This window comes from Podarcis pityusensis (assembly GCF_964106645.2).
Source record: "Podarcis pityusensis genome assembly, chromosome: 1".
In the NCBI taxonomy this organism is placed as follows: domain Eukaryota; kingdom Metazoa; phylum Chordata; class Lepidosauria; order Squamata; family Lacertidae; genus Podarcis; species Podarcis pityusensis.
Window position 1 is genome coordinate 84,385,491 of NC_138028.1, and position 21,514 is coordinate 84,407,004.

At 43.0% G+C, this 21,514-nt stretch overlaps 3 protein-coding genes across 4 annotated transcripts in view; all 3 read left to right on the forward strand.

Moving 5' to 3' along the window:
* LOC308462932 (glycine N-acyltransferase-like protein 3) lies at positions 1–15,087 on the forward strand. 2 transcript variants are annotated; one of them, XM_080980976.1, is made up of 6 exons: positions 1–218; positions 12,043–12,188; positions 12,288–12,395; positions 12,622–12,748; positions 13,589–13,709; positions 14,503–15,087. In XM_080980976.1, exons 2-6 carry the CDS (start codon positions 12,111–12,113, stop codon positions 14,921–14,923), a joined length of 855 nt encoding a protein of 284 aa, XP_080837102.1. In that variant the 5' UTR covers positions 1–218; positions 12,043–12,110; the 3' UTR covers positions 14,924–15,087. The 2 variants fall into 2 exon arrangements, with proteins under 2 accessions (XP_080837102.1, XP_080837103.1); XM_080980977.1 differs by lacking the exon at positions 12,043–12,188.
* The window catches only part of LOC308462928 (glycine N-acyltransferase-like protein 3), a 28,345-nt gene extending 9,640 nt beyond the window's left edge, over positions 1–18,705 (forward strand). Inside the window, exon 7 of the mRNA XM_080980961.1 lies at positions 18,666–18,705. The gene's annotated coding sequence lies outside the window, so the exon portion shown is untranslated. The remainder of the gene's footprint in view (positions 1–18,665) is intronic.
* The window catches only part of LOC308463659 (glycine N-acyltransferase-like protein 3), a 27,544-nt gene continuing 7,605 nt past the window's right edge, over positions 1,576–21,514 (forward strand). The window contains exons 1-6 of the mRNA XM_080982267.1: positions 1,576–2,820; positions 3,415–3,522; positions 4,185–4,311; positions 7,128–7,248; positions 7,618–7,864; positions 18,666–18,803. Of these exons, the coding sequence (XP_080838393.1) occupies positions 2,743–2,820; positions 3,415–3,522; positions 4,185–4,311; positions 7,128–7,248; positions 7,618–7,864; positions 18,666–18,803 (819 nt within the window). The 5' untranslated portion in view covers positions 1,576–2,742. The remainder of the gene's footprint in view (positions 2,821–3,414; positions 3,523–4,184; positions 4,312–7,127; positions 7,249–7,617; positions 7,865–18,665; positions 18,804–21,514) is intronic.

The following is a 21,514-nucleotide window of genomic DNA, read 5'->3' on the forward strand; positions in this document are numbered from 1 at the left end:
TAAAGCATTGTAACATTACTAGGGATCTTTCATTCGGAGAATCAGCCGATTACTCTGTATCATCTGGATTACATCCCACTGGGCCTGCGGCTGCAACCCAAGAAACAATTTTGTGGAGTGAACCATTCAGTATAACATACACATAACACCACCATCCCTTGCTCCCCGAAGCAAAGCACCCCTTAGACACACCAAGCTGGACAAGACACACACAGTGGGTGGGTGTTCAGCTTTGGTTTCTCATTCCTAATCTGCTTTTATCAACAAGAAGACACAACTGAGTAGCTGAAAGCATGGTGGAGCATCAGTAGCTCATATAAGACCATATTTTTCTTGTATAACTAGAGCACTGAGCTGTTACTCCTATAAGCTCAGGAGCTGTGCCTTCTTGCACCTGTGTTGAAAATAAATCCCTAATTTCAGGCTGTGTAGACACACCAACATTTAAAGCATATTTACACATACCAAGAATCCTGGGAACCTCAGTTTACCCATTGCAAATTTTGCTCAATATATTGTTGTGCATAGCATATAACTTTTGAGCAGAATAATAAAATACAAAGTTGATTGGAAAACAGAAGAATGCATAGCTTTGCAAACTGCTGTGCATAAACAACAGTTTAAATTGCCAAATATGTTTTGTCTGGTTCTTCATCTGTGGCAAATACTGATAAATCAGTGTAGAGTACACAGTGAACTGGTTCACACATAACTTTAAACCATAGTTATGGTTCGTAAGACTGGAAGCAGACCTGAGTAACAGCTTTCAGAGATAAGGAAGCTTCTCTTGGCTTCTTTCAAAATCAATTGCATTATGAGAAGGATGAGTTCAGGAGTCACAACTGGGAAGCGTTAACCCCCCCACACACACATTAGCTGCACCCTATTGAAAATTTCCTCCATGCTGCTAGGCTTCAAAAAAGTGTCTTTTGGTTGCAGTAGAAGGTGAGAGGATTTTAAGATCCTGTGCCGGGGTTTGGAATTTGTGTTTCAAACGTGAGTGCGGGTTCTGGGTCAAATTCTGGTTCCTTTAAAAATCTTGGACTTAGGGGTACAGCCTGGAGCAGGAGTTCATTTCTACAGATAAATGTAGTGACTGTTTCACCGAACAACACTTACATACAGGAGTCTTTTATTATTTTTATGTTTCCTTAAATTGGAAATTATTAATGTTATTTACTGAATTTGTTAGTCACTTTATCTTACACAGGGCAACCCAAAGCAACTTACAAAGAAAAGAACAAGAGTGAGAACTGGTGCTTTAATGAAAAATTATACTGCATTTTTTTCCCATTTTCCATTAGTGATAAAACAAATTGCATTCAAAAATTGCAAAAAAAGTCAGAGAAATCCTCATGGGTTGGATGCATTGTTTTTCTCTCCAATTGTTTTTTCCATTTAGTTTACTCTCTGTAGACCTATCCTAATAAATATAAGAATTCTCTCATTATTCACCTGCCAATTCTAGCTGGTGGAAGAGAAATGTATCTTTATCAGAGAAGCAAGTTGTTGGAAGTTTTGTAGCCATGGAGGGAAAACCAATTTACTTCAATCCCAAGCCCTACCAATACCCTCCCCAATGGTTCACTAATTGTAATTGACAGCAGAACGATTTAAATAATCCCTGTAGTTCTGTTAGACTTGTTACAGAATGATTAAACCAATGACTGAACCCTCTTCGGAGTCCAACCTTCATGCCAACGCACAAGCACGCTAATAGTCAAGATCCGTTTTACGGATCATTTGAACAGCATGACAGGGACTGTCAGTAAATCATATATTGCTCAGGTGATCATTAACTGTTACAGTGGACCCTCTGGTTACGAATTTAATTCTTTTCGGTGGTCCGTGTGGACCCCAAAGAATCCGTAACCAGAGGCGCCGCTTCTGCGGACGCAGAAAGCACGATAGAGCATATACACCCAGCGTGCAGAGTGCTTCTGTGCATGCGGCAAAAACTGGAAGAATACACTTCCGAGTTTGCCGCTTTCGCAACCTGAAGATTACATATTCAGAGCGGTATGTAACCGAAGGGTCTACCTTAGTTTAAGTTGCCATTCTTCTTTAGCTGGGACTTTGCTTGCTTTCCAAATCCTCCATTATTTCCTTCAACTCATCCTGGTGAAAGAAGCTGCAGCTAGCACTTCTCTCCCAATCTTTTGAAGCAAACCCACCTCCTTCTTATCCATTAACACAGCCAATTCTTCTGCATCAGTGGGATCCAATCCCACAAGGCCTGTGACTACAATCCAAGGAACAGTTCTGTTAACGGTTCACTCACTCTAGTATAAATTTATGTAAATTACCCCTCCTAATCAAAGGAATCCCTAAAGTTACCAAGCTGGAAAGAGGACTCCAACTGCAAAGGTCCGTGTTGCTGTTTTGGACAGCAGGTGAGCAGTATAAGAGAGCTTCTTGTCTGTAGTTCACAAGAGAAGGTTTTTGTTTATCAGAATTGAGCTGGAAGGAAGGCGAGGGCTTTCCTGTTACAGTTAGAAGCCCAGGGGGAGCTGTGCCATCTGACACTGGGGTGTAGACATAGGGGTTAAATAAGTAATAATAAACATAATTTTATTATTTGCACCCGGCCCATCTGACTGGGTTGCCCCAGCCACTTCAATGACAAAAGACTTCTCAGTTTGGGGATTCTGGTGAGCAGCAAAGAACTGATCTCTCTCCCAGGTGCTCATCACAGGCATTGTTTCTGTTGGTACCAGCCCATCGGCTTTCACCTCCCAAGCTATGTTGATCCTATCCTGTGCGTCCAAGTTGCAGTTGCTGGAGACGCTGCTGAAGAGAAACCTCCCTCAAACAGTTGCGGTAATCTTGAGTTTTGTAATCTGGTTTAAGAGCTAGGAATGGGGGCAGGTTCCTGTCAACATCTCTTGATCTTTCCAAAACTCCACATTTTGAATCTGAGAACACCATTATATGTTACATTTTTAGGTGCATGCCTTAAGAGTTTACGTTCAACACGAAGGTGCTTGAAAATGTGTGTATCATGTTGATATGCTCAGCAGAGAGCTAGGATTCGTGAGAAATATGTGTAATATGTGACACGGCCTTGTGGGCTCCTAGATTTTGTTAATCAGCTGGTTAACAGGAAGTCCTCAGTCAAGGTAATACCATTCAAGGGCTAGTCACTAACAGTGGGGATTCATGCAGCAGATCAAAATCTGAATTAGGGGCCACACCACCGATTCTCTCCTCAAATGTTTGTCTCAGGCTGCTTCTTTCAGCTGGAACACCAAGGGAAATCAACAGATTCTCCTGTCCCTTGTGCTTGCTCAGATCAGGACACCCCACTCAAGGCATGCAGCAGAAACAAGCCTGACACACCAGACCCCACACATTTCTCCTAGGCTGCCTCCTTCAACTGCAGCACCAACTCTGACATCCTATGACTTTTGACAGGTCTATGGTGCAGTCGTGAATATAAACCGTGGGAACCCAGTGGGCCATGAGGTGATTGTGGATTCTTGGCCGGATTGCAAAGCGGTCCTGACTCGTCCACGGACGGAGGTAGTAGCCTTTGGGGATTTTGTGGGGGGTGCTTTGTGGGATGTCAGCAGGAAATGCTGCGTGTTCTGTGCTGGGACTCTGAGCCAGGCTCAAAATGAAAGGGGATGTTGGCTCTTGTTTAGGAGGTAGAGCCGCCTTTCACCTTTGTGGTGCATTGCACCAGGGCGCCGGCCTCTCAGGGCCGCCCCAGCAAGTGGGGGAGCTGCGTGGTTTTGCTGGCGGTCTCCCCTTTCCCTGCACGCCTGCCAGCTGTGCCCGCAGAGGCTTGGGATGGAAGCTGTGCCCCGCCAACTATATGGCTGGCGGGTGCGCAGCCTCTGTGGGGATTGCTCTCCTGCTGCAGCTTGTGGGAGAGTTAGCCCCCCCCAAGGCTGGCAGTGCACACTCTCCCCCCCCCCCACTACCCGTGGTAATTTGGGGGCACGGGGAGGATATTTGAACCCTGGCGCTGCATCTGTTAAAGACAACCCTGTTAGGAGGGCACATTTGGCATTAGAGCAGGTCAAACTTCACCCATCATTTCATCTCAACATCAGGAAAAGCTTTACCTGTTAAAGTGTCAGGAATTTTAACAGAATAAATTTGGCAACCTGAGAAGAACTGGTTAGAGAAGGGCATGGCAGGGAGCCTATCCTAATGAGTTCCATCTCTCTCTCTTTTAGGCCGATACAGACAATACAGATTTGTATAAAAACATATATGCAACCTTTTACTGGGATCTTGATGTGTACCGGAGACTGTTGCTGGACACAGATGCTGTCAACTGGAAGCAAACCTTTCGTCTCTTTGGTAGAAGACATTCTTTCTAAGGGAAAAGTTATGAGATGAGAGAGTCCCCCCCCCCTTTTAAAATGACATTACTGTCATTAATGTAAACTGTGGTGGCTGGTTCTCATTGGAACTGGTAGGGCAGAAGGCAGGGAGACCAACATAGGTGGATCCAGAACCCATAATAGGCAGCATTTGCCTTCTACAAGAGGCAAAACTGAGACTGAGGAGGAGGAAGCTGATAGAAGTGCCCCCCCCCCCAGATTGGATGAAAGTAAAAAGCAGGTGGGAAGAGCTGGCTGTGGGCAGATAGCGCTTGATGAAGCAGGCCCCATTCACCCTGAAAGACCAGCCTCCACTGAATATAAATTGCAGGACCAGCACAGCCATCAGGCGGAGTGAGGCAGTGGATGCCCAAAGGTGGTACCCTCGCTTGCCTCAATAATAATAGTAATAATAGTAATAATAATAATATGAATGCTTTTAAAATGTCGACATCAGGTGTCAAATTGGAAGATGGGTAGGGGGCTTTAACATTTTGCCCCCTACTGTGGTCCTGATGCACTGAACAACTTCTTGCCCTATCCTCAAAAAACATGACGGAGGAATTCAAGATAGAAAAAGGGACACGACAAGGTTGCCCAATCTCCCCATTGCTTTTTATATCGGTCCTGGAGGTCCTGCTGAATATGATTAGAAGGGACCAATTGGTTAAAGGTATAGAAGTCGGAGCTAAACAGTACAAATAGAGAGCATTTGCAGATGACTTAGTATTGACACTACAGGAGCCAGAATCTAGTACTAAAAGGGTTTTGGAACTGATTCAAGAATTTGGTCAGGTTGCAGGATTTAAACTGAATAAGTTAAAAACAAAGGTCTTAGAGAAAAATTTAACAGCGATTGAGAGAGAGAGGTTTCAGAATGAGACAGGTTTAACAGTGGTTAAGAAAGTGAAATACCTGGGGATTAACATGACAGCTAAAAATGGGAATCTATTTAAAGACAATTATGAAAAATGTTGGGCTGAAGTGAAAAAAGATTTAGAAATTTGGCCAAATTTGAAGCTTTCACTGCTAGGCCGTATTGCTGCGATAAAAATTAATGTATTGCCTAGAATGTTGTTTTTGTTTCAAACATTGCAAATTTTGGACAAAATGGATTGCTTCAAGAAGTGGCAGAGAGATATCTCTAGATTTGTCTGGCAGGGCAAGAAGCCCAGAATAAAATTTAAAATACTAACGGATGCAAAGGAAAGAGGTGGATTTGCCCTGCCAGACCTTAAACTTTATTATGAATCAGCAGCTTTTTGCTGGCTGAAAGAATGGCTGCTTCTTGAAAACACAGACATTTTGGACTTAGAAGGTTTTAATAATGTATTTGGATGGCATGCATATTTGTGGTATGATAAGGTCAAAGCACATAAAGCATTTAAAAATCATATTGTCAGGAAAGCATTGTTTAATGTCTGGATAAGATATAAGGATCTATTGGAAAATAAAACCCCAAGGTGGCTGTCACCGATGGAAGCGAAAGCACAGAAAAAGCTCAATATGGAGGCCAAATGGCTGAAATATTGGGAAATTCTGGAACAAGAGGGAGATAGATTGAAACTGCAGAGTTTTGAGAAACTAAAAAACAAAGTGCGAGATTGGCTTCATTATTATCAGATAATGGAGGCATATAATTTGGACAAGAAAATTGGCTTCCAGGTGGAAAAATCAAAATTAGAAACAGAACTGTTAGAACCCAAAACTAAGATTTTGTCAAAGATGTATAACTTGCTGTTGAAATGGAATACTCAGGATGAAACGGTCAAATCTGCTATGATTAAATGGGCACAAGATGTTGGACATAACATAATGATGGCTGACTGGGAACAGCTATGGACCACAGGTATGAAGTTTACGGCATGTAATGCCTTAAGAGAGAATATTATGAAAATGATTTACAGGTGGTACATGACACCAGTCAAGCTTGCAAAAATCTATCATTTGCCCGATAATAAATGTTGGAAATGTAGAGAAACTGAAGGTACATTCTGTCACCTTTGGTGGACGTGCCCAAGGATTAAGGCTTTCTGAGAGATGATTTATAATGAAATGAAAAAGGTATTTAAATATACCTTCTTGAAGAAACCAGAGGCCTTCCTCCTGGGCATAGTCGGCCAATTGGTGCCAAAGAAGGATAGAACTTTTTTTATGTATGCCACAACAGCAGCAAGAATACTCATTGCAAAGTATTGGAAGACACAAGATCTACCCACCCTGGAAGAATGGCAGATGAAGGTGATGGACTATGTGGAATTGGCGGAAATGACTGGCAGAATCCGAGACCAGGGAGAAGAGTCGGTGGAAGAAGATTGGAAGAAATTTAAAGACTATTTACAGAAATACTGCAAAATTAATGAATGTTAGAATGATGTCAGAATGAAGTTAAGTGGTTTTAGCAGCAATGTTATAAAGGTGTATGTAAAAATGGATTGTTAATAGGTGAGAATCTAAAGCTATAATATATTAAGTTAAAGGATTAAGACAAAAACAAAGAGGGAAAGGAATTGCTGAATTAACCAATTGAACTGGAATACAAAAAAGGGAGGTGAGAGGAGGTCAGGGAAGCAAGGAAATGAAATGTAAGGTACGGAAAGATTGATTTGTTTTTAAGTGTTTTTTATTTTTTCCCCTGTATTTTGTATTTTTTTTCTTTTTTATTTTTTCTCTTGTTTCTTTTCTTTTTATCTATGTAATCTTTTGTTTCTGAAACTTTAATAAATATCATTTTTTTAAAAAACATACACATATATCCTTCTCTTTGTTGTTGAATATTTTACTATTTTACAGGGTACCAGAATGGGATCTATGACGTCTCTAAAGATGCTGCTGCCACCAAGAAAATTCATCTGACTGCAACTCCCCACTTCACCTACCTGAACCCTAACCCAGATAAAATGCCTCAGCGCCAGTAAGTGTCCACCTTGCTCCCCCCCTTTCTTCCTTTCTGCTTGAGGCACTGGTTAACCTGTGGTGCTTCCAGTTGGAGAATCTCCATAGCCAAAATACTATGGTCAAACCTTACATTCACTCTTTCCAAGTCTGCCTTCTCCTGGCTGGCACAGCAAAGTTTCCTAAAAATATTTTGTCTATTAATGGCTATGTTGACACCATAAAGCAGCCCATGTGTGCAAAAGCAAAATGGTTTCCTGCTTGCGACTTACTCAGGTTGCTGGCCAGTGTTAACATGTGTTGGACTAGATGATCTGAGCCAAAAAGGTGGTTCCGGGGTTCTCCCAACATCTCTGTCTATATTGTTCTTGCCTGTCTTTTCTTCCAGGCTAGATCCCAGCTTCACAATTTCCACCTTGAAAAGCTCCCATGTTGACATCCTAAATGAAACATGGCACCATGGGGGCAATGAACAAAGCCGACGGTACCTGGACAACATGGTGAAGTGCTTCCCCAATATCTGCATCCTGGACAGCAATGGTCATCCTATCAGCTGGGGCATCACAGATCCTCTTGGTGCACAAATACATGGCTACACCCTTCCATCCCACCGCCGAAGGGGCTACTTAGCTATAGTATTGAGGGCACTGTCCATGAAAAGCCATGTGGCAGGGTGCCCTGTCTATGGCCATACTGCCACGAATAATGTCCAAATACAGAGGTTGCTGGAATATATGGGCTTCCAGAGATTATCTGAATTGTGTCATCTCTGCATACATTCTTCAGTTTAGTAAAGGGAGGAGGAGAGAGTCCCAAAGTATCTCCTCTCTTTGACTTCAGTAGCTCTCTGAATGAAAGAGAAACAAACCCATCACTCCCCCAATCCCGGAGTTTCCTGTCCCTCTCTTATACATATTGGTTTTAAAAAATATTTCACATAAGGTACCTTAAGCCATATATCAAGAATGGTCAACCAGCCAAGCAATGGTCTAATGATATAATAGTGAAATATTAGTATTTCCAATACTTTTTTGGGGGGGGGTGTTGGTTGGTTTGTGTTTTGTTTGTTCTTGCTTTTATTACGTATTTTGTGTTTTTATGTTGTATTTTTATGTTGTGAGCCACCCTGAGATCTATGGAAGAAGGGCGGGGTATACAAATTTAATAAATAATACATAAATAAATACCATTAGGCCAGCGGTGTCCAAAATTTTCAAAGAGGGCCAGATTTGATTAAGTGAGAAGCCATAAGGACCAACCAAAGTTGTTGATGGTGGGGATGCAAGGTGGTAAGACAATTTTGGAATGAGATAAATGAGGAGATTCTCAGGAGCTCTATTTCAAAAAAAGCAGTCATACTTATTGAGTCTATTAACAAACAACATCCCCAAGGACAAAAGGAACATATTTTTGTATATAACTGCAGCCACAAGAATACTTACGGCAAAATATAGGAAAACAGAAAAAGTACCACAACTGACAGAATGACAAATTAAGATTTGTGAGTTTGCAGAGATGGCAAAAATGACTCAGGGGCTGCTCCAAACAAAAACGTTATACAGAATGGATTGCATAGGGGAATACATGAAGAAATATGGTGTTAAAGAAGAACTTTTAATAATTGTTAAGCGTGTAAGGACAAAAGAAGTAATTATAATTTTATAGTTTTCATGTTATTCTATCTTATTAAAGCAACTGGGGGGGGGGAGGAAATCTTATGACGGGAAGAAGAGGGGAGGAGGGGAGGGTTAGAGTGAATTCAGGAAGTAAAATAATATATGGGACAGCAAAGGATATAATAGATTCTTATAGAATAGTAATATATGGTAACCAGAATAGAAATTTAAAAGGGGAAGTAAATGAATTTTTAGTATTTTTATTATTGTAATAGTTATTATTATTTCTTATTGGTAAGAGGCAATGTTAATTTAGGCTTCTTCGTTTTGCTGTCTGTATAATTTTCTTAAGACAATAAAAATATATATGCAAAGTTGACCTTTTTTTTAGGATTGAAGTTGCTGAGCTTTTTTAAGGGTGGAAGTTGCTGAGCTTTTTTGAGGATTTTACCCCAGGAAATAAACTGCCACAGGGGCCAGATTAAACCGACCGGTGGGCCGGATTAGACCCCAAAGCAGACTTTGGATATGCCTGCATTAGGCCAACCAAAATATCACAATATATTGCACATGTTTTTGAGTTCTCCCAAAAGTCACGGGTTGGCAATGGTGGCCAATCTTTTTTGGGACCATGGGCATATTTGCAAACCTGATAAAATGTCATTGACAACCGCTCACATTTGACCTGCAGCCACACACTCACTCTAAACCCTACCCACCCGCAGTCCCACCAGCAATTACACTTGAAAAAGGCATTTTCCGTTTTGAAAAAACATAATACCAGGGGCGCTCTTTGTGGAGAGCACACCAGCGGAAGAGTTAACCTTTCATCTTCCTGCAATTTCCAGGAAGATCATCCCACAACAATTACATTGGAGCCAGTAGTATGTTTTGTTTCCAAATCTAGTTGTAACAGAAGAGGGGAGTTATAAGAATTTTAAGGACATATATATAAAAAAAATTTCTCTGCAAGGTCAAAGTGGGAACCGTCCCCATTGTCTCTTTCCTCACAAATCCTGTCCTCACAAATCCTGTCTTAAGGGCACATTCAAGATATGAACAGGGTGTGAGCCCGTGACCTAGATTCAGGAATTAAGTAGTTATAATAACAAAAGAGTGGCCAAAACCCAGATAATGCAACCAGGTAACTTGCAAGACAGGAGATAAACAACACACACAGATTTCTGTTGTAGATATGATGTACCTGGGGGGTGGTCTTGGGCTACACCCCTTCCGTGATGTATGCATGATGTTTCTGGGATTGGTCCTGGACTCCAGGGCGGGCCATTTAAAATGTCTATATAAGGGCTTGCGCACATGGCTTGGGTTCCTCCTCCTCTCTCCTGCGTGTTGGGGAGCACCCTGTTGCAACAGTTAAGATCAGGCTTACTAGCTGCTTTACTTCTCAATATTTTCTGGTCTCTGTTATTTTCTCCTACCCATAGAGAACCAACAAAAGGACTCTATGTGGGTTCTTGGGTACCCCATAAGGGAAAAGGAGCAGGTTTTTTTGCAATTTTGGAAATCACACCTGGAGAGGGAAGAGTTAACCCTTTCTTCCTCAGCTATGCCCTCCATCACCTCTTCCCATGCCAGGTCAGCTTAATCACCGTCTACTATGGAAGGCTTTCTCATCTCTAAAAGGGAAGGACTGGTTGTTACTCAGGTCTGCTTCCATCCTTAGGTGAACATTAAATCATAGTTGAGTTTTAACTGTGGTTTAAAGTTATGTATGAACCAGCTCACTGTGTACTCTGGATCGACTTATCAAAATTTGGCACCAAGACAGAAGCTATATATATACCCCTGGTGTATAACCTGGAGTGCATTTTCTTGGATTCTTACTGAAACAGATTGAAAGGGAGCTTTTACCTCACTGGGGATGTTGGGCATCCTGACTTTTGCATGTTGTCAGAGCTCATCCCATTACCACATTGCAGTGAAATGAGAAAGGGACCCTGGTGAATGAATACCTAGCTGTCCTGCTCTAACTTGAAACAAAGTAGATCTGTGCAGGGTTGAGAAGACTTGGCCAAGTGTAAGCAGGGGCGTACCTAGGGAATGGTTAGTTTGGCCCCCGCTCCCAGGGGGGCGTCACGCCCCTCAACTCTGGCTTGGAGGGCTGGAGTGCCCAGCAGGGCGGCTTCAGAGTTGATGATACAGCTCCTTGCCAAGGGCGCATGGAAGCCTGGACATAAGTCATAGTATATGCCGAATCTCTCATGTTCTCTGGACTTGTGGCCATCTGAGTCAAGCAAAAGCATTTTGCAGCCAAACTTCCTTCTCTGTTGAGACACTGGGAAAAAGGCCAAGGCACCAGCCAGTTAATGGCTTATTGCTTCAGGATTTTTTTAAAAAAAATACTTAAGTGGATAAATTGTCTGAGCAAGGATGGCATTCCATATCATGCAAGTGGCCCAGCAATAGGCTGCTACCTTCTTCTGAAAGGCAGACGTGTCCCTTCAGGTAAGCACTGCAGCTGTCATTGTGGACCTCGGAAGGGGACAATCTAATCCCCCTAAATAAGTGGGACGCAAATCTTCTTGCCTACCAATTCAGCTCTGCCTCAACGCTAGAAAAATAAGGAAATGGTTTGACTAGCTGCAAAGTGGAGTTGGGGACTGTCTGAATGAGGGGCAGCCACTGTCGATCTCCTCAGCCAGAATAGGAATCAACTCCATATATCCCTAATCTACAGACATAATTAGTGAAGTAATTTGAGTACAGTGGTGCCCCGCAAGACGAATGCCTCGCAAGACGGAAAACCCGCTAGACAAAAGGGTTTTCCGTTTTTGAGTTGCTTCGCAGGACGAATTTCCCTATGGGCTTGCTTCGCAAGACGAAAATGTCTTGCGAGTCTAGAGATTTTTTTTTCGCTTTTCCCCCCCTTTATCTAATCTGCTAAGCCTTTAATAGCCTTTAATAGCCTTTTAGCAGCTAATCCCCTAAGCCTTTAAGCCTTTAATAGCCGCTAAACCGCTAATAGCGCTAATCCGTTAAGCCGCTAATAGGGTTGCTTCGCAAGACGAAAAAATTGCTAGACGAAGACTCTCGCGGAACGGATTGATTTCGTCTTGCGAGGCACCACTGTACTAGAGATTTCATGAGAAATGGCAAGTCATTCTGGTTGTGGATTGTCCGGTAGCACTGAGTGTAAGGGTCTGATGCATTTCTTTCTGCGTTTCGTCCCCTTCAAGTGCTTCCTTCCCCCCCACGTTATCTTTCCTGGAACCTGACGTAGCCCCCAGCCCCTCTTTGGCCAGCCATGCAGATCCTGACCTGCCCCTCCAAGTTGAAGCTGCTTGAGACTGTGCTGCAACGGCACCTGCCCCAGGCTCTTCCGGTAATTCTCGCTCCTCTACTGCCGTCCCCTTTCCCCATCAATTTAACAAATGGCAACATGGATTTTTGCTCTAGCTAACTGCCCTCCTTTCCTTGGCAGGCCAACGGAGCTGTGATGCACATCAACCGTAGAAATCCAGCTCAGCACGAAGTGGTGGTGGACTCTTGGCCGGAGTTTAAAGTTGTCCTTACCCGCCCACGTAAGGAGGTAAGAATTCTCCCATAACCCGTCACCTGAACCTGTGAGAAAAAGCACAAGAGACAGTAGCTTCTGAGGCTGGAAAGCCATTGGAGACGCACTCCATGGTGGTGCTGGACCTGTTCCTGCCTCCTTTGCCTTTCTCTTGCTCCTGCTCTCCATCGTTAATAAGATCCAACCAACCCCTGCTACCTGCGTCCTGTTAATAACGAAATGACTGTGCCACGTTCTGCAGGTGGTGAAAGACAAGCAGGATTGCTACTCCAACTTTCATACTGCTTTCTACTGGGATGTAGACGCCTGGCGAACACTGTTGGAAAATGCAGAAGCCATTGACTGGGGAAAGGCCTTTCAGCTTCAAGGTAAAGCTCCTCATGCTCTACCTATTCCATTCCTGGAATAGCAAAGCTAGTATCCTGGTAAGGTGATGAGACATTGAGAGGTACCAAGGAAGTGGCTCTGTGTGAGATGGAAAATGGGTGGGTAGTTAGAAAATGGGTGGGCAAAGGCTGAGTTGAGAGCTGTGACCATGGGGGAAGCAAGTCCCTCTTGGGCTGTAAATACTGCTCAGGTTGTGTACCGTATTTTTCGTCTCATAGGACACACCTAGTTTTTTGGGGGGGGGGAAATAAAGGGGGGGAAAAATTCCCTTTATTTCCCCCCCAAAACCAGGTCGGGGAAACCGAACCAGGTCGAGGAACAGCGGGATGGCAGCGCTGCGCCTCCTTGCTGTCCCCCGAGCTTGTGGGGCTGGCCGATGTCTGTCCGGTGTGCGGGGCGCTCTGCTTCAGGGCGCTCCTCGCGCCGGGCGGCAAGCTGCTATCCGCAGCGTGGGGAGCCCTGCGGGAACTCCCGCAGGGCTGCCTAGGCTGCGGATGCGTTCCTGAAGCCTGGAGAGGGAAAGGGGTCGGTGCGCACCGACCCCTCTCGCTCTCCAAGCTTCAGCGAAAGCCTGCATTCACCCCATAGGACGCACCCAGATTTCCCCTTCATTTTTGGAGGGGGAAAAATGCGTCCTATAGGGCGAAAAATACGGTATATGTGTAAATAAACCACATGCCACAGAGACACCACAGTCTCTGCTGTACCTCATTCCAAAGGAAACACCAACCCTGGGCAATACCAAGAGAGGTGCAGACACAGAGCATTAGCAAATATAATTCCTCACCCCCAGGTTGACATCTCATTTTCATTGTGTGCAGGGCTCCAAGATGGCTTATATGAAGCTGCCAGAGAGATTGCAGGGTCCAGACGTGTCAGTCTTAAGCCATACTTCTACCAGACAGTCCTGCATCCTGACCCATCTGCCTACTGTCAGAGCCGGTTAGTGAGTGCATATTATTTGTGGACGGAAAATAACAACAGCAAATATTCAGTATTCATTGGACTGTTTTCTGTTCTGGAAAAGGGCTGACTAGCTGAACAGCAGCAATTTCTGCTTCTATTTTAATCAGAATTCTCAAACATTCCTCCTCATAATCAGTAAGCAGTGAATTGTAACCCAACACAAAGTTCCACATCTGATTGCTATGTCCTGGCTTAGTTCTGACCACAAAACAGGAGGAGAAAGTCACAGAGTCACTTCCTGAGCTTTCTCTTGCAACTTCCTGTTCATTTGTTCCAGTTGATGGTGATGAAATACTTTTTAAGCTTTCAGTCTGCTCAACCGCCATCACTGTCGCGCAGCGGTAAATTAATCATAGCAGAGTCTTCTTTATAAACAGAATAAAACTTTACTGAAGAAAATAAACTTGTTCAGAAACAGCATAGTTAAAGAGCATACACAGAGTGCTCATAGCAGCTATCTGACTCTTCACAGAGGTCCTGGAGCCACTGTGTCTGCCTCAGCCTTACATGGCAACAACAACAGCACTGTTCACAGACTACTCCATACACAATCCATACAGCTCTCTGACTGAGGCCCATAGAGATGCTGGCTACTTTTACAGAGAGAATGAGTCTTCACCCAAGATGAGTCACGAGTCACAGTGACTTAGCAGTTTGCTGTTAGCAGGCTTAGGCTTGAATGATTGTGTAGGCCTTGTAGGCCTTACTGCTTCTTCTGCTCTCAAGAACTTTTGTCTCATGAAAATCACTGCCTCTCTTTGTATTTCAGGTACAGAAGTGGCCACTTCCACTTCGGCAGCCTAAACTCCTCTCATTCAGCTCTGCTCAATGAAAATTGGAGTGTTGGGTGCAATGATTGGAGCCTACGCTATCTGGACAGCCTGATCCACAACTTCCCTAGTGCTTGCCTCCTGGACAAAGAAGGCCAGCTGGTTTCCTGGTGCCTTAGTGATCCAATGGGTTGTTTGACGCATGGCTACACCCTCCCTCAGTACCGAGGACAAGGCTGTGTGGCAGCTGTGACAAGGGCAACAGCTGTGAAGTTGCACGAATATGGGTTCCCCCTGTTTGGTGGGGTTTTGGCAGACAACCAGCCTAGCAAACAGACATTGAAGCGTCAAGGATTCCACATCTTGCCCTTGACAAAGTATGCACTTTTCTTTACACCAAGCCTCCAGCCCACAAGATAGCACACTGCAACCTTTCGCTCCCAGAACTGTGCACTTCAGGGTTAGTTAACATCATGGCCAGATTTAGTAGCCTGCTCTGAACATATTTAAAATTAAATTGAAATACATAGCAAAGCAGCTATTGCGGCTACTTTTCATACCCAATACAAATTAAGTTAAAGTTAGTCCTGATGGATATTCAGTTAGTCTAAAACACATTTTCCCTTCTGTCTCTTTTAAGTCAATCTTTTTAAGTTAATCTTTTAAGATTAAGTCTCTTTTTAATCTCTTTGAGACAATCCGACTCATATTCTGTACCACAGAATGTCAGTCAGAGACCAACACTTTGGACACAAATATATCTTGTTTAGATGCTATCGCCATCTAAGCATACCTACAGAGGCACCTTTAGGCAGGGCTCGTCATATTTATCTGTCCCACAGAGGTGCCCAGTTTCACCAAACACATACAATGCATTTGAGACAGACATATATCAGTGATGCAAATGCTGGTTGAGTTGCCTGTCGCCCCCTGCCCAATGCTCCAGGTATTATTATTTACTAAAGCACCACATCCATTTAATCATTCGTTCACTTGCCTCACGTAAAGAGGGTAAATACCTTGTAAAGCATTGTAACATTACTAGGGATCTTTCATTCGGAGAATCAGCCGATTACTCTGTATCATCTGGATTACATCCCACTGGGCCTGCGGCTGCAACCCAAGAAACAATTTTGTGGAGTGAACCATTCAGTATAACATATATATAACACCACCATCCCTTGCTCCCCGAAGCAAAGCCCCCCTTAGACAGACCAAGCTGGAGAAGAAACACACAGTAGGTGGGTGTTCAGCTTTGGTTTCTCATTCCTAATCTGCTTTTATCAACAGGAAGACCACAACAGAGTAGCTGAAAGCATGGTGGAGCATCAGTAGCTCGTAAAAGACCATGTTTTTGGTCTATCACGAGCACTGAGCTGTTACACCTTCTTGCACCTGTGTTAAATACGGTAAATCCCTAATTTCAGGCTGTGTACACACACCTACATTTAAAGCCTATTCACACATACCAAGAATCCTGGGAACTGTAGTTTACCCATTGCAAATTTTGCTCAATATATTGTTGTGCATAGCATACAACTTTTGAGCAGAATAATAAAATACAAAGTTGATTGAAAAACAGAAGAATGCATAGCTTTGCAAACTGCTATGCCTAAACAAAAATTGCCAAATATGTTTTGTCCGGTTCTTCATCAGTGGCAAATACTGATAAATTAATGTAGAGTACACATAACTTTAAACCATAGTTATGGTTCCTAAGACTGGAAGCAGACCTGAGTAACAGCTTTCAGAGATAAGGAAGCTTCTATTGGCTTCTTTCAAAATCAATTGCATTAAGAGAAGGATGAGTTCAGGAGTCACAACTGGGAAGCGTTAACCTCCCCACACACACACACATTAGCTGCAACCTATTGAAAATTTACTCCATGCTACTAGGCTTCAAAAAAGTGTCTATTGGTTGCAGTAGAAGGTGAGAGGATTTTACGATCCTGTGCCAGGGTTTGGAAGTTGTGTTTCAAACCTAAGTGCAGGTTGTGGGTCAAATTCTGGTTCATTTAAAAATCTTGGACTTAGGGGTACAGCCTGGAGCAGGAGTTCATTTCTACAGATAAATGTAGTGAGTGTTTCACCGAACAACACTTACATACAGGTGTCTTTTATTATTTTTATGTTTCAGTAAATTGAAAATTATTATTATTACTTACTGAATTTGTTAGTCACTTTCTCGTACGCAGGGCAACCCAAAGCAACTTACAAAGAAAAGAACAAGAGTGAGAACTGGTGCTTTTATGAAAAATTATACTGCATTTTTTTTCCATTCTCTATTAGTGATAAAACAAATTGCATTCAAAAATTGCAAAAAAAGAGAAAAAAGTCAGAGAAATCCTCGTGGGTTGGATACATTGTTTTTCTCTCCAATTGTTGTTTCCATTTAGTTTACTCTCTGTAGACCTATCCTAATAAATATAAGAATTCTCTCATTATTCACCTTTACCACATTTTAAAATTTATCCCTCCAGAAACTGGAAGATCAATAAAGATATCTAGTTTAATTATGCTTCACATAGAAACTAGAACATAAGAGCCTGCTGGATCGGGTCAATCAAGTCCAGCATCCTGTTCTCATCATGGCCAACCAGATTATTTATATACATTTACCAAACAAAATATCTATGATAATTCATTCTATGTCGATATGTAAGTACAAGTCCCTCCAATTTATCCAAAGATATTTCCTCACAAAATATCTTAGATACCTCCTACAGACATAAGAATGAATTATTTCTGCAAGACAAAAAGGCAGCCCAACATTGCAATTTGCTGGACATTTCGCAATTGTTGGGTGTAGCCCCAATATTCTTCAAACCTGGTACAAGTACAGGTTTTTTTCCTGGCTAGCCCGAAGTTGATTTATTTAAAATTTGACATATTCTTAGAGTGTCAGTATCAGATTTGCTTTCCAATACGTTATGGAAACAATTCTAGCTGCCAATTCTAGCTGATGGAAGAGAAATGTATCTTTATCAGAGAAGCAAGTGGTTGGAGGTTTTGCCGCCATGGAGGGAAAACCAGCTTACTTCAATCCCAGTCCCTACCAATACCCTCCCCAATGGTTCACTAATTGTAATTGACAACAGACCTATTTAAATAATCTCTGTAGTTCTGTTAGACTTGTTACAGAATGATTAAACCAATGACTGAACCCTCTTCGGAGTCCAACCTTCATGCCAACGCACAAGCACGCTAATAGTCAAGATCCGTTTTACGGATCATTTGAACAGCATGACAGGGACTGTCAGTAAATCATATATTGCTCAGGTGATCATTAACTGTTTACAGTGGACGCTCTGGTTACGAATTTAATTTGTTTCGGTGGTCCGTGCAGACCCCAAAGAATCCGTAACCAGAGACGCTGCTTCTGCGGACGCAGAAAGCACGATAGAGCATATACACCCAGCGTGCAGAGTGCTTCTGCGCATGCGGCAAAAACTGGAAGAATACACTTCCGAGTTTGCCGCTTTCGCAACCCGAAGATTACATATTCAGAGCGGTATGTAACTGAAGGGTCTACTGTAATTTAAGTTGCCATTCTTCTTTAGCTAGGACTTTGCTTGCTTTCCAAATCCTCCATTATTTCCTTCAACTCATCCTGGTGAAAGAAGCTGCAGCTAGCACTTCTCTCCCAATGTTTTGAAGCAAACCCACCTCCTTCTTATCCAGGAACACAGCCAATTCTTCTGCATCCGTGGGATCCAATCCCACAAGGCCTGTGGCTACAATCGCAAGGAACGATTATGTTAATGGTTCACTCACTCTAGTATAAATTCCCCCTCCTAATCATAGCAGTCCCTAAAGTTACCAAGCTGGAAAGAGGATTCCAATTGAAAAGGTCTGTATTGCTGTTTGGACAGCAGGTGAGCGGTAATAGAGAGCTTCTTGCCTGTAGTTCACAAGAGAAGGTTTTTGTTTATCAGAATTGAGCTGGAAGGAAGGCGAGGGTTACAGTTACAGTTAGAAGCTCAGGGGGGGTTTTGCCATCTGACACTGGGGTGTAGACATAGGGGTTAAATAAGTAATAATAAACATAATTTTATTATTTGTACCCTGCCCATCTGACTGGGTTGCCCAAGCCACTTCAATGACAAAAGACTTCTCAGTTTGGGGATTCTGGTGAGCAGCAAAGAACTGATCTCTCTCCTAGGTGCTCATCACAGGCATTGTTTCTGCTGGTACCAGCCCATCCGCTTTCACCTCCCAAGCTATGTTGATCCTATCCTGTGCATCCAAGTTGCAGTTGCTGGAGACGCTGCTGAAGAGAAACCTCCCTCAAACAGTTGTGGTAATCTTGAGCTTTGTAATCTGGTTTAAGAGCTAGGAATGGGGGCAGGTTCCTGTCAACATCTCTTGATCTTTCCAAAACTCCACATTTCGAATCTGAGAACATCATTATATGTTACATTTTTAGGTGCATGTCTTAAGTTTTTACGTTCAACAAGCAGGTGCATGAAAATGTATGTATCATGTTGATATGCTCAGCAGAGAGCTATGATTCGTGAGAAATATGTGTAATATGTGACATGGCCTTGTGGGCTCCTAGATTTTGTTAATCAACTGGTAAACAGGAAGTCCTCAGTCAAGGTAATACCATTCAAGGGCTAGTCACTAACAGTGGGGATTCATGCAGCATATCAAAATCTGAATTAGGGGCCACACCACCGATTCTGTCCTCAAATGTTTGTCTTAGGCTGCCTCTTTCATCTGTAACATCAAGGGAAATTAACAGATTCTCCTGTCCCTTGTGCTCACTCAGATCAGGACACCCCACTCTGTCAGCATTGCCCTAGAGCCAGTGCACCAACTGGACTCTTGCACCTCAACCCCGACTGGGCTAGGCGAGCTGGGTAGCACCGCCAGAGACCTCCTTCTCACAGGAAACGGTCACAGTGCTGTGGACTCACAGCTCAGAGCTGAGAGCACCGGATTCACTGTCTCAATAATACAGTCGTCGCGCAGCAGAGTTTTGCAGAGTCTTGCAGAGTATAAACCACTCGGAGAGCAGCTCTGTAAAATATCTTCCTTTTATTCTATAACTACAACTATGATACAAAGCTATATACAGAGCTGAATATTCTAAGCATAAATCAATGCTACACTGAGAGTCTGCAGCTGCTCTAACAGCAATCTTATCTCTAGGATCTCCAACACTCTCACTCTCTCCGATACACTGACTGACTGACTCTCACACACACAGACTGATATGTTGCTGGGCAGAATAAGTAGATAGGCAGGACACGCCTCCTTCTCTCTGGAGAGTCAGCAGAGACCATCAGGAGATGATCAGGAGATTCTTGTGTATGGGAGGGGTGAAATCTCCTCATCCTCCCCCATTTCATCCGACCATTTCAAGAATCTTTAACATAACTGCAATTTGCACATACACTCCAAAAGTTGTTCTCTGCTTACAACCTTGGTTAATATATTTGCAGGTATCTCTTTTCCGGCATATAAAACACTTTTACAATACCATTTTGAATAAGCAGCTTCTGGAAAAATCTTCACACACATTTCTTTCTCTCAAATACAAATTGACATTTCTAATTAGGCAGATTTGAACAAACCACTTTCAGAACTCAAATACACGCTTTCCTTCAAATATCAGGTAAGGAAATAAATAAAGCGTTTTGTGCTACTACTCTCAGCACACTTCATGCTAGGTTTGAAAACCCCACCAGAGTTGCTCGTGACCGCAGTCTTTGCAAACTCTTCAGAAAACCTTTTCGGTGGTACACCCTTGGTTGTTCTCTCGGACCTGCGCAGAACTCTTTGATCCTCTTGTTCTGGTGCTTCCTCCTCTTTGGGAGAATGGGGAGCTAAAGTATATGAAGCTGCTAAGTCTGAGTCAGCGTCAGACTCACCTGAGGCTTTTGGGCTCTGATAATCTGTGCCATCATCTGGAACTACATTGGCATCAGGATTATCATCACCAACAACACTTGCCTCCCTCTTAACTTTCTTTGCCCCTTTTGCACCATCATCACAAATGGGATGGCACTGAAAAACGCCAACTCTGTCCCATTGTGGATTGTCATCAATACTCCTGGTCAGCCTTATGGTTTTCGTGTCTGTGATCAGAACACGATAAGACCCTTTCTCATATCCTAGGAAAACACCATGTTCTCCACGCTTGCTCAGTTTGTCACCCTGCGAGGTGTGCACCCAAACCTCCGAACCAAAAATTTTAAAATGCTTTACACATGGCTTTCTTCCGTGAAGCATCTCATATGGGGTGCAATTTACACTAGACTGGTATCTCCTGTTATACACATGACAGAAAAACGAAAGAGCTTCAGCCCAAAAAGGATTGGGCAGCCCTGAATCATGTAACAGCGTTCTGATTCCTTGCTGCAGAGTCTGGTTTACTCTCTCACATAAACCATTCTGCCAGGGTGATCTGGGCGTGGCTGTCCTATGCTCAATGCCCTGTTCAGAAAGAAAACTCTCAAACTCTTCTGAACAAAACTCTCCACCCTTGTCTGTGAAAAGAAAACGTACATTCTCATTATGTACATTTCTGAGCCATTTACAAAACTGGCGAAACTTGGTAAAGGCTTCAGCCTTTTTCTGCAGCATATAGACCCAAACATATTTCGAATAGGAGTCTATCAGAACCATGAAAAACCTTGAATTGCCTCTAGAGAGCGCTAGGGGCCCCACTAAGTCTGCATGAATGACTTCATATGGTTTCTTGGCCTCTCTCCCAGACTCTGTACCTTTGGGAGCTTGCCTTGCCTTACTCTCAGCACAAGAAACACATTTCATGTGGTAGGGACATTCTTTCAACTTCATACCCTGAACCATATCAGGCATTTTTGCCACAGCCTGGAAATTCAAATGACCATAAACGCGATGGTAATAATGAATACATTGGTCATGCAACTTCTCATTCTTATCTACAGTTAAATTGCAACACTTTTTCTCAGTAGCTTCTGCAGTGCCTGTACCTGAAACAAAAGGCAATTGGTACAATCCATTTACACATTTTGCATACAG

Bases quoted from the DNA above. Each gene is read 5' to 3' on its own strand.
- LOC308462932 (XM_080980976.1), top strand. From the start codon at position 12,111: ATGCAGATCCTGACCTGCCCCTCCAAGTTGAAGCTGCTTGAGACTGTG. The intron at 12,396-12,621 runs GTAAGAATTCTC...CACGTTCTGCAG, and splicing joins TTACCCGCCCACGTAAGGAG to GTGGTGAAAGACAAGCAGGA. The intron at 13,710-14,502 runs GTTAGTGAGTGC...TTTGTATTTCAG, and splicing joins TCTGCCTACTGTCAGAGCCG to GTACAGAAGTGGCCACTTCC.